Source organism: Tinamus guttatus, unplaced genomic scaffold (genome assembly GCF_059628265.1).
Source record: "Tinamus guttatus ecotype Peru unplaced genomic scaffold, ASM5962826v1 Tinamus_guttatus_pri_ptg000261l, whole genome shotgun sequence".
Classification (NCBI taxonomy): Eukaryota; Metazoa; Chordata; class Aves; order Tinamiformes; family Tinamidae; genus Tinamus; species Tinamus guttatus.
In genome coordinates this window covers 823,229-835,600 of record NW_028288795.1, presented here as the reverse complement: position 1 = coordinate 835,600, position 12,372 = coordinate 823,229, and the positions used below count along the sequence as shown (strand labels likewise).

Here is a 12,372-nt window from a genome sequence, read left to right as displayed (position 1 = left end):
CAGCCACAAAATACCTGAGAAAAATAACCTTGCTACCCAGTCAGGTGTATAACTTTGACAACACATGATGGAGACATTACTGCCTCAGAAATGTACCCAATTAAACCCACATTACTATGATTTTTAGCAACTTAAAGCTACTTTTGGTACTCCTTACTCCAAAAAAGGCCTGCAAATGCAGGAATGCTGCCTGCTGCTCAGGGGCAGGGGACACTAATAGCCTGAGCAGCCTTCCCTGGACACCGAGCTTTACCCGAGCTGGTTCAGGTTGCACCGTACACCCGCTTATAAGGTTGCAAAGTCACTCCCCAGCGGTGTTTCCGTTGGCTAAATGAGCTCAACGAGGCACTGAGGAGCCTACGACAACAGTTCTGCACCGTAACGCCGCAGCGGGTAGGATGGTTGACACCAACCTCCTTCACAGAGATGTTCTGAGGCAGCAACTGGAAGGTCCCTGGAAGCCCCCAGGTCGGGGCAGCAAGTGCCGAGTACGAGACCACAGGACCCACCTGCTGCACTGAATCCACGGGACTAACTGCAGTTTGAGAAGGGAAAACAACAAGCAGTGTCCAACGCAGGAAGAGAACTTACAGAACTGGGATGCAAGGTCCTAATCCATATCTAAAGAGAGCACTCACATGCTTCTACAGCAGGGGAATGAAGCTTTGGCCAAGTATCCCAGCATTTCGAAACACACCTTTGCAATTGCAAGGGCTGAGACGCACACATTCCTCAAAAATACCATAATAGCCATAGTATTATCCTTGGCATTCAGTTTTGTTGCTTTTGTCATTATAAAAATAAGGCTTCTGTTAGCATTACTTGACAATATGCTGTATTTTAGATCTCCGCATATGAATGTATAAGGTAATTACACATAATATGTATAATTGATACAGTAAAAACTGCTACCACAAGAGGTTTAATATAGGGCTGCAAAATGAAATACATTAAACTTTTGAGAAAATTGACTATGACGAGGTTATAATTAAACTACTAATGTAAAAGGGACATTTTATTATAATTTCAGAAAGAAGCAAGACACTCAGTCTGGCAGCTCCCCACCCAAGAAGCTTAAAATGACGTTACACAACAGCTCTAAAATCCTGGTATGTTTGGGGGAAAGCGCCCACACCTTCCGCATCACCTCTCAAGTCTATCGCAGTGATTTTCTTGTTAAAAACAACAAAGGTGGGGTTACTACATAGAGCAGATGCACGTGCCTGAGAAACAGTATCAGAGAAGATGATCAGGAAGAGGCAAGAAGGGGCAGGAGGGCTGACTTGCCAGTAGCAGTCACGCTAGCTGAAGACAGTGCTCATTTTCTTCAGTACAAGAGAGGACTTAAGATATAAATGCATTGCAACTACAGGCATAGATACATCATTTAATGAGGCTGGAGGCAGAAAAAAAAAAAAAAAAAACATCTTTCATCCTTCTTTTCTTCCTCCTCATCACTGGGTGACCCTCTGCTGCATGAACACTTCACTTAATGCTGCAGGTTTTTTTAAACCTGCATCCCCAGTGACACAGCACTGTGTAAAGAACTCGTTTTGCTACAGCTTGTTCTGTTCAGCTAATGGAAAAGAAACCGTACAAGAAAGTGTTGGCAGCGGGACTTCTCTGCAGTGAGACACACATATTAATCAAGCAGTTGTATGACCAAGCAGCTGTTAATTAGGGTGTACAAAGAAACCGTCTTTATTTGTTAAAACACAAACATTTATTTTAACTCCAGTCCCAACAGCACCCCAAAAACACCTGTTGCTTAAGAGAGAGTCCAAATTCCAGAGAGAGAAGTGGAAGATGCAAACAAAATAAGCCTTCAATAACTCCCCACCCTGACCTACAAAAGATTCCTTTTTAAGGCTATCTCCTTCTACCCGGGTGGCTGCTCATAGCCTGAACATACCCAGACCTCTCTGAGATGGTAATTCAACCCTTCACCTCTTCCACAGAAAATAAACACGGATTGATTTCTTGCATGACCCTGAAAGTGGCCTCATTTGGCCCAATTCCTCTTTCTCCTTCATCACGAAGTAGAGCTGGTGGCTTCTCACTCTTCCTGTTCGCTGCCCTGCAAAGCAGGGCTCTGGTTGCACAGCCTGGATTAAAGTAGCCTAAAGTAATTTATGAGAGGCATGAAGAAAGAGTTATGTTTTTAACAGACAATTCTGAGGCAGAACACTACCAATATAGAGAGTGCTTGGCTTCACAATATAAATTTCTCTGACAACCAAACAATAACTCTACCTCTTATTTTAGAGCTCAACCCCAAAGTGGTAGACTTTGAAACTCTCCACACTCCTGTTATTCCCTGAGGTGCTTCTAAGATGATCACTGTCAGAGTCAAAGAGTCTATAAAAAGGATGAAGGGAGCTGGGAAATTTCCACAGAGGTGGTGCCAGAATAACATTTTAGCCATCTCTGAGTGAAGCCAGGTTGTACCCTGGAGTCTCTGCTGAAGCCCAAGAGCTCCCCCAACTGCCCCTGGGCATCGCTGCACCCGTACCCAGACCATGCACAACTGCTCGTGCGGCTGAACGGCTCCAGCTCTGCCCGGATTTGCTTGTTCAAAGCCAGTGCCCGCACACAGGAGAGCTGGGGAACTCGTTAACAGGAGCTGTCGTTGCGAGGAACGGGGCCGCAATGACTCGGGCACGCGGCAGACTCCAGCACACGCTTAAGGGAACAGCAAGAGAGCCCTGCCAAAGCAGCCACGGCATCTTGTCACAACACATCTGTGTTCCTGTTACATACGGTCTGTCATCTATATGAAAAGCTCATTCAAACAGCAAAATGTTTCACCAAAAACACCTGACCTCAAATTCCTCATCCCCCCCCGCCACCCCGCACTAGATTTACAGAACTAGATTTACCCTAAAAAGCCTAAAGAAGCATGGAATGGTTGGATACAAATCCTACCCTCCTTTCTAAGCATGGCAAAAAGCACCTTTAAAAAACCTTGAAAGACTTAAGCTCCTTTACAAGAAGCTCCTATTCCATTTATAAGCACTGGTGGCTCAACAGCAACCGAAAGCCCTGAGGCAAATATCAGATGTTCCCCAGCATCTCCCCCAAATCCTCCACAGGATCAGACAGAAATCAAAGCTGCCAAGAATCAAAATACAGACGCTTATATGTGCCAGATTTGCTAAACTTCATGCAAACTTTATCATCTTTCCACAATCCATGCAGTTCATAAGATGCACACAAGGAGGCAAATGGTTCTGGTTAAGCTAAAAACACTTTGTGCAAGAAGTTAAAAATATGTTGAGCGGGTCTTCTTTAAAATAGAAAAAAAACAGAACAGCCGTTATTTTCAAGCTGTAACCAGCTTTTCTTCTCAAGATAATCTGCTCTGATTCCTTCTTTTTGAAAGACATACCCCTTTAGTGGGAGTTCCGAAACAAAAAGAAAGCCAAAAAGAGACAAACTGATAACCCATAAGGATGAAAGCCCTGATTCAAGTCTAATTTGGGCCTAATCCAAGCCCCTGGTCACTTCTGTGTACAACTCCTAGAGAAACCAACTCCTGGATAGGGAAGTGTTGAAACAGCCACACCAAAGAGGACGTTGGTTCTGCCGATGGTCACTGCGAGCGGTGGCTTCTGCTGTGCTGGTGGCACCATCTGCTGGAGATGAGGGCCAAATAAAAATGATGTTGAACGAACCACTTCAGAAAACCCAGGGGAAAACAAAGCAAAAAAAAAAACAAAAAATGACAGTATCCAGAGGGAAAGCATATCACATTTCATTGCTAATCCGGAGATTTGCTTCTTCAAGTCAAATGTGTTTAACACGGATAACACAAGTGATTCTGTAAACCCCTTACATGTGCCTGAGGGACAAAGAACCGGGCGTGCTGGAGAAGCAGCTTTGGGATGTGTTACAAACATTTAAACATTCCCACCAAGACTGTGGCTGAATGTTACAGCCTCGGCCCTCCTGCCGCCGTTCCAAGCCTGGACAGGAGCACTGCAGTTGTTCCTTACACCTCTGCTGCTGGTAGTTTTTATTGGCCCGCAGGCACTTACAGCTTAGAGATATGTAGTGTCCCTGGGGACTCGTATTGCAGAGAAACGGGACGATCTTGTCTGCGAGTACCCGGGCACAACGACAGCAGCTCCACAGTGACATTTAAGCTTTAATTTGCACGCAAATGTCAATATTTATTAGTCACATGAGGATTTTCAGCAGAGTTCTCGGTTACTAAGTCCCTCTGGTTATACTTTTAGATAGGAGGCTTCCAAAAAGAGAATACTAGTCCTGGGTAACCCACTTATTTCAGATTTCCTAGCTTTGTAATTTCAGCCTTATCTACTGATTTCTTCTCTATTTCAAACCAGTCCACGCACTGACAGCGTTTTAAAAAAACAGCCATTAAAAAGTAACACCTCAACCTGGAGCTATAAATTAAATATTTATAAATATATAAATTATATATTTAAACTATAGAAATTGTAACTCAAGCAACGTCTGCTTTGAACAACAGTCACTCTCTATTTAAGCGCTTTTAAAAATGTCTGCACATTCCCATCACCATTTTGTCTGCCATATTCTACCTTGTGCCTTAGTCTTCAAAAAGCCACAAATCTTGAAATCACTTTCGAGTATTTTTAATCATGATGTCAACAAGCCTCCTTAATTCCTCTTTCTTTCTAGAAAGTCAGGAATTAGGCCCTCAACAACTTAGACAGGGATTAGCTTAAGCTTCCATGGAAAGGCACCTTAATAATGTTATCAAGATTCAATTGTTCGAGCTAAAGCAACGACATTCATTAAATACTTTCATTTGACTGTAAATTAAGAACTGTTTTTGTATCCAGATTACACTCTGGGGAGAAATAGAATACCTGAAACAAGAATAAAAGGATATCGAAGAATAAAAGGATATCGCAGTGGTTTCTCAGTAGAGACAGGGGATCTGTCTGTGTCACTTACCAGGATTTTGGCTCGCCAAAATGCAAGTAGTTGATACTGTAGAGATCCATGTCCTCTGTATGCCAAGCAAACGTCGTCTTCCACATCCCAAAGTAGAGGTAGGGAGTGTTTACACCTTCTATGATAATACCACACTCATGTTCTACCATGTCCAAGAGGGTGTTCAGATTGCCAATATTCCATTCTTCCACATCCTATAATTCAAAAGGAGTTTGTTTTCTATTGGAACATATCAGAACTTGCTGCCACAGAATATCCCACAACCAGACTGAAGCTTAAAGGGTGATTATAAATGTTATCCTGGAGAGTTTCCTGTATTTGCATTAATTTAATTTCCCCTCATTTCCATTAAGTTTACTCTAAATGTTCATCAATAGCCATAAAAAAAGATGTATTAACACTACATTGTGGTTAAGGGCTTATTAGTTTCTAACTATATGTGCTCTCCAAAGAGGCATTTGTACTCTGAGACACTCCATCATTATGTAACTATTTAACTAATAAATAAAAAATAAAGGCAAAATACACTTCTTTCATTAGCATATTCCATTTAGATCACATTCTTCATGTAGGGAATGTCTGAGATCAACTGATCATGAACACGAGACTGAAAGAGGCAGAGACCGCTCCATCAGCCAGGTACTTCACATAAAGAATAGGAAAGACAATTTTGTTGACAAATAGTTCAATAGAAAGACCAATGAGAAGAAAAAATCTGTCTGTTTCGGTTTTCTCTGGTACAACAGAAAAGCAACACAAGTTGATACAAACCTTTAACTTCAGTATCACCTGAAAAGTCATACAATCTCCCCAAAGAAATTAATCATCTCATTCTCATCCCCTTTCGCTAATGCTTTTAATTAACAGATACATGTAAAAGCAAAGTCATCTTCACGCTACTAGCTGGAGTGACTTTAAGTGAAATTCAAGCTGCTCATCTTGAAACTTTCTAAATCAACCTTTAGAAAAAGAAATGAAAGAAGAAAAAAAAGGAAAGGAAAAGAAAAAGAGGATGCAGAAGGTAAAGGGATATAGAAAAGGAGCAGCTGAAAAGCAAGATGAAAAGGAGCACGGAGAGAGAATGTATTTTGCTACTCTGATACGTCAGTGCTTAGAGCAATAAAAGTAATTGAACAATAGGAAATGTTCTTTTAGATGTGGCTGGCAATCCTATTATGTAACTTCTGCTTATAGGAACTTGCAGGAAACAAAACTAATATTCAGGACACTGCAGAAGATACTTCTTTGGACAGCGATGGAACTTTAGCCATACTTTGCTAATCAGAGAAGAATAAAGGTGTAAGTTGCCTTTTCAAGGCTGCTAAATCTAAAAACTCATTCTGAAGTACTATTCCTAATGAGTAAACAGGAATAAAAGTCAGTGTTCATAACATACATAAAAATAGAGCTTTTCACTTACTGAATCATACAGCGAGCCACTGATATCAGCTCCATAAATTGGTGAGACAAATGTGAGATTCTTCCAGTACTTACGCTCCAAGTCTTCAAAATCTTGATGACGAGGAGTACAATACCTGATAAAAACACAGAAAAAGTAAGGGTGTATAAGAAGACTCAAGGAACATTCACCAGAGACTGAAAAAAGACTAAAGAGCAGCACGAGTTCCTCAGCTTAGTAAAAGGCCTGGTTGCAATAGGCACACCTAACTTTTACGGGCAGAAAAAGACACTAGCTAGAGTTTGGGCAGCAGATCCTTGGGAGCAACACGCAGTAAAAGCAGACTTGCAACAGTGAAAAACAATCCCTTTGTGTTTTCATAGCATCCTCCAGCTAAGCATCTCAAAGCAGTAGCATTTGTGGGACGCACCAGCTCACCATCCCTAAGGAAGCAGGAAATAAAGTTATGGACAAGTTGCTGAACAACAGCTAAAGCATCGTGCATGTGTTTTACTAGCAGTTTTTAAGGCTGAATGTGTTTGTCAGGATTGCTTGGGTTAAAATCCAAGATACTCCCGAGCTCAGGGAAAGTGGATCTGGAAAGATTGCAACTGCAGCTTGTGTCAGAGTTAACTTGTCTCAGCTAACTGAGGTGTTTTGCAGTGCTTCCAGTCACTTTAGGGACATGTGTGCCTTCAGTTCAGGCACTCCAAGATACCGACATTTGATACCTCAGTAACGAAACACTCTTACAAGAACAAACACTCCTAAACCAAGAGCTCTTCTTTGTGTCTCAAGATATTTTTTCAGGTATATCCTTAGCCAAAGACTGACTTCAAAGAATCCTTCCGTACCAATTCACAGAAAAAAAAAGATCAAAGATACTTCAAGAGAACCAAGTTTTAAACTCGTTTGAGATTCTGGATTTAAAATTTCAAGAAAAAGTTGTTTCCACCAAAATGCTTCTGATTTAATAACGTCGGCTACATTTTCCTTTCAGTTTGTTTTTAGAAAGGGCCTTACACAGAACACTCTGTCTGCAGCATAAGGCAACAATTAGCAGTAACGTACTTCTCGCTATTAGCCAGGCGCCGGTACTCTCCCACAGTCATCGGTTTCTTCTGTATGTTGTACTGGGTGAACAACCCTGACTGCCCAGTAACCACCTGCTGGATAGGAGCTGGGATAACCATGTCATCTATATCGTCGTAGGTTTTCCGGGGTTTCCATTCCTTCGGAGGAATGACCTGGAAAGGAGGGAAAAATAAGCAAACAAAACTTCATGGGCACAAGAGGCAAACGCTTCTATTGAGAAAAACACATTTAAGTGGAAGGTATTTCAACCTGCTGCTGTTGGGTATCAAATAACTGCACCATCTCAAATAACCAGCATGTGGGACAAGCCACCTGTTCCGAAGATGCTGAAATACAGGACTCGTTAACATCCCAAGAGGGCTCACAGCTTTTTCAAAACCAGGAAAACCCACAATCCTGCTGTGCTATTGCTATTGCTCTTTCTGTTTTTGTAGGTGACACATCAGGGTTCCAAATAGTTTTTAAAGAAGAAGGGCCAGGGGGTGGAGAAGGACAAAAGAAAACTGTTTTGAATAGCTCTCTCCCCCCAAAAGAAAACTGTTTTGAATAGCTCTCTCCCCCCATTCTCAGTGCTATGCAAAAAAACACTATAAAGCAGTGCTGAATCTGGAAGAAAAAGCTTTAATTTTGAAGAGAACAGCTGACAATAATTCCAGGCTCAAGATCAGAGAACAACCAGAAGAGCATTCAGTGAGCGTGTAGGATGAAGAAAATGTATCTGCCATCTAACTTTGTTTATGGATTTACCCAAAAAAAAAAAAAAAAAAGGCTATGGGAATGGAAGCACAAGTCACTGATTTTCGTGAGCATGGTTCCTCCAGGACAGGATGAGCCCTCCTTCATTAAAAGGGTTTGAACTGCAGTCACAGTAACCAGACACGAAGATTAACTTGAAACACTAAGATTTAGTCCTACAGGTAGGCATTTCTTTATGACATCTGGAATTCACCAGCAGCTTTTATTAAAATAATCTTCCCTATTGGTCCCGCAGAATATAATTGCTCGTACACTTGAGCAGACAAGGAAACATTTTACAGAGGTTTTTTTTTATCAGTACCCAGCTCTATTTAGAGCTGCAATAAAAACAGTAATTGACCTATGTTTTAATAAAAAAGTAAATATTATTTCATGCCTAACAGCTTTACCCCTCTTCCCTGCTGTGCTTTATTAAGTTCTGCTAAATACTACACGGACAACTACCTTGTCAGGACAAATGAATCTCTCAGCGTATGGTGCAACCAGACACTGCCACAGAAGTAATCTTTCTATTCAGTTAGTCCTGCCTTTTTTTTTTTTCCTAAGTATCTGTAGGCAAATCTGTTTGAAATTTAAAACTTTCCCATGAAAAGTTCTCTTAATATTTCACCGATCTCAGTGTAAAATAAGGATGGAAGGACAGATACTTCTGACCTCCAGCTGTTGAGGACCACAACTATCTGCATCTATACCTCAGTAACAGGAGCAGCACCTGGGAAAGCCCTTACCCCAATTCTGGAAGCACTGGAATATCTTTGTTTTCTAGTTAGGGATCAGCAGAATGCTTTATTCAAATAAAAGCTTCTTTTATGAAGGGCTTGAAATCCCTCCCCCCTTACCTCTGTAAATCAAAACACAGAGATTGTAAAAGTTCCATTTCCAAAATGAGGCTCTGCCTCACTCCTTGCAAGGAAATTGCCTCCAAGTGATACTATTTCACAGACGTCTCATGTAAGGTAGTCAGGAAAGTGCCCTGCAGTAGCTAAGCCAGAGCCACTCACCTTGGCGAGCCCCGCTCGGTGAGCTCCTTGCGACTCAATGAAGGCAACGTACTTCCCAAAGTCCCGGAACTCCTCGAGGGTGGGACGAAAGGTCATGATCTTACAGCCAGGGTTCTGCGGGCTTGGGTTTTCAGACCCCATATTTCCAGTAGGATACTGACACCTGCACAGTGAAATCCAAAAGGGAAGAAATAAGAAAAGAACAGAGAAGAGAAGCAGGAAAAAGATTTCTTTTTCTCTGCTAAATCTCATGGAAATTCCTGAGCATGTTTTTCACTCCCCCGCTAATGAGAGAGCATTTCAGCTATCCTCCAACATGGTTTTGAAGGGCTTCTGACCAAAAATCCACTTAGTCTATTTGTTAGCAGGGCCCCAAGAAGGGCCAAACACCAAGGGACTCCACTAAGTCTTCAAGACACTTCGGAGAGGAAGGAGCTCAGGTACGACGGCCCGCAGCAGGACTCCCTTCGGAAACACGGAATGTCACTGGCACCAAGTCTCATTTCCAGCCAGGAAAATGCCACACAACTATAAATGTGCATTCAAAACTGTTTACTTCAAAATGCAGGGGAAATAAACCCAAAACAACTCCAGATGAAATAACAATTTTTTTAAATGGCCTTTGAAAGTTTATGCTGGAAGCTTACTAGGCAAACGAAAGGTTTTAATGACACTTCAGGTGCAAATGCAACTACGGGGAATATTCTCCAAGCCAGAAAACCCAAGTTCCTACAATATAGGCAGGATATCACCAGAGGGCAGTGCAGCATTTCAAATGAAAAGAGCACAACATCCAGTAACGCGGCATCAAATGTGACTTGGAAATCACAAGTAAAGTAGGTTTGATTTAAAGTGATTTTGAACTAGCCAAAAAGTATTCCAGATGCTACTAAAACATTCTTTGTGTTGACAAGAAAAAAATAAAATAAAATAAATGACATACTGTTACGTTAATCAAGCATGGCAGAAAACTCATTTCCAAAGAGACTGTAGATGCACTCCATTGTCTCCTGCAGCTAAAAACCATCATTCACTAATTTGGGCAGATCCAATACCCAGCTCTCCAAGGTATCAAAATTTCTTTCATAATGTTAGCTGAGTAAAGCAGTTTTCTTTCTAAAGGCAAAAGAACGGTTGCTACCTAAAAGTTAAAAATACAGTCAGAACAACTCCTGTGGAAACTGTTTCAAAACAGTGGTCTGCAATTCTAAGCTCTTCCCTGACTGGACTCAAAAAGACTCGCGGATGCAGCAGCCTCGAGCCTCACCTGCTGTCTCTGCAGCTTTACCACGTTGCTCACACTAAAAACCCTGCCAAAGGGCCCTCCCAAAGCAAGGAGCCAGAGATGCAAGTGACAGTCCTTAACCGCATCAAATATAAACTCAAATATTGTAAAATAACCCCAAATCATCCTAGGAGAAGGATACAACTTCACTTCCTTCACTTCTCTCCCCCTCAGTAACCCACAGCTACTTCTACAAGTGCATTTCTAACAGAAATCATTGCAGTCTCCAATAAACGGGTCCTTTAACCAACCACTTCGAGCTTCAGCGTGGCTGTGATGGAGAAATTGCAACCCTCGCAATACAGAAAGGCTCTGCCACGTTCCAGGGGCAATGCTTTAAGGTAAGGTACACAGTTGATCTATAGCTGCAAGAACAATTTACTACATAATTGTTTTACAGACATGCAAAGAGAAAACAGCACCTCCTGCTCCCATGACAAGTCCTTGGAGCTGACAAGCATCAGGATCAGAGCATCCATCAACTGGAAGTTTCCTCCAAAGCTTTTTCAGAAAACCTTATTTGCTAGAAAAGCATGGCTGATGGGAGTGAAGGGTTCAAGGTAAACGTGGATACTCAAGAAGCGGGAAACACAGGGAAACCATCCCCAAACGTCTCTTCAGACACAGTCTTGGTGAGAATACTCTGCTATTTTTAAACTAGGCCTAGAAAGGACATGGAAGTTCAAACTAGCAGGACCAGCAAAGTCATGCTGTACCTCAGCACTGTGCACCGGCTGCTCGGGAGTATTGGCACAGCGCAACAATCTCAAATTCCTTCCGGAGGAGGATCCTTGCCAGTGCCATCTGCTCCAGGGACGTCTTCCTGGGATTTGCAGCTTTACTTTAGACTCACAACCACAAAAACAGTGGACAAAGCCAGCTTTTATTCCATCTTTTCTCAAGATTATCTCCAACAAACTCCAATTTTTATTCCACACCCTGGGAGTAAATAATTGAAACACAAGTTCAAACAGGGAAAGAAAAAAAAAAAAGAGAGAGAGAGAAAGAAAGAAAGAAAAAGGAGAAAAAAAAACCCTTCACGTGAAGATAAGCACTGTTATTGTAGCATGTCATAACGTGTTTATTTGCCTCAACACAAGAAATGTCATTCAATACTCTGGAACTTTATAGTGCAGAGCAAGTAAACAGATTTTTCCATGTTTAACCTCTATTCTAAGGAGAATCTTAACATGAACCCTAGACAATATTTGCTGTAATGTACATTCATCTGATTCACCTGAAGTATTAAAAAGCTAACTGTGGAGTTCCTAAGTTCCCCTGCTTTTCTTCACTCACAAAAGTGCAGCAAAACTCAGTGTGCAAATGACTTGCTGATGCCTCCTGCTTTGGGGACAAACAGAGCTGGAAACATCTAAGCCATGGAGAAAACTTTGGGGAGAAAAGGATTTCTTTCCCTTAAAACAACTGCTAATACCAACTGGGAAACCAGGGGCACTATTTATTGCAACTCCTCTGCTCCCAGTCACACCGATCCCAAGAGAGCAGGGCAGCAGGACTGCTCCGTGCTACGGCCACGCAGACAGCAACACTAAGGAGATATTCTCAATAAACCGGATCACGAGCAGCAGGAAGAAAGAATCTGCAGCAGAATTCAACTATTCTGGGAACACTGAGCCCATTTTTCATTCATGGTTCTGCCCTCGCCATGAAGGCGTTGATGGTGACAAGGCATCCTAACAGCTTCTACTCTCTTCATTATTTATACCAAAAGGGACAATTTTACAGAAAATTCTTAGCTGGCTATTAGATCTTGAAAAGAAGCATTAAAGCATTTTTCTCAGCAGGATGCATTTGGTTTCTCTGTGAGAGAGTAACAAGCTGAAATGTTTTGAAGCGTCTTCTAATTTGCACTGGCTGTAAGGTAACACTAC

General features: G+C 41.8%; 1 protein-coding gene across 1 annotated transcript in view; it reads right to left on the bottom strand.

Moving 5' to 3' along the window:
• KDM4B (lysine demethylase 4B) overlaps window positions 1-9,384 on the bottom strand; it is a 65,362-nt gene extending 55,978 nt beyond the window's left edge. Inside the window, exons 1-4 of the mRNA XM_088527111.1 lie at window positions 9,196-9,384; window positions 7,415-7,590; window positions 6,365-6,479; window positions 4,945-5,138 (exon numbers count right to left, since the gene is read on the bottom strand). Of these exons, the coding sequence (XP_088383237.1) occupies window positions 4,945-5,138; window positions 6,365-6,479; window positions 7,415-7,590; window positions 9,196-9,336 (626 nt within the window). The 5' untranslated portion in view covers window positions 9,337-9,384. The remainder of the gene's footprint in view (window positions 1-4,944; window positions 5,139-6,364; window positions 6,480-7,414; window positions 7,591-9,195) is intronic.
• Window positions 9,385-12,372: the final 2,988 nt, after the last annotated feature.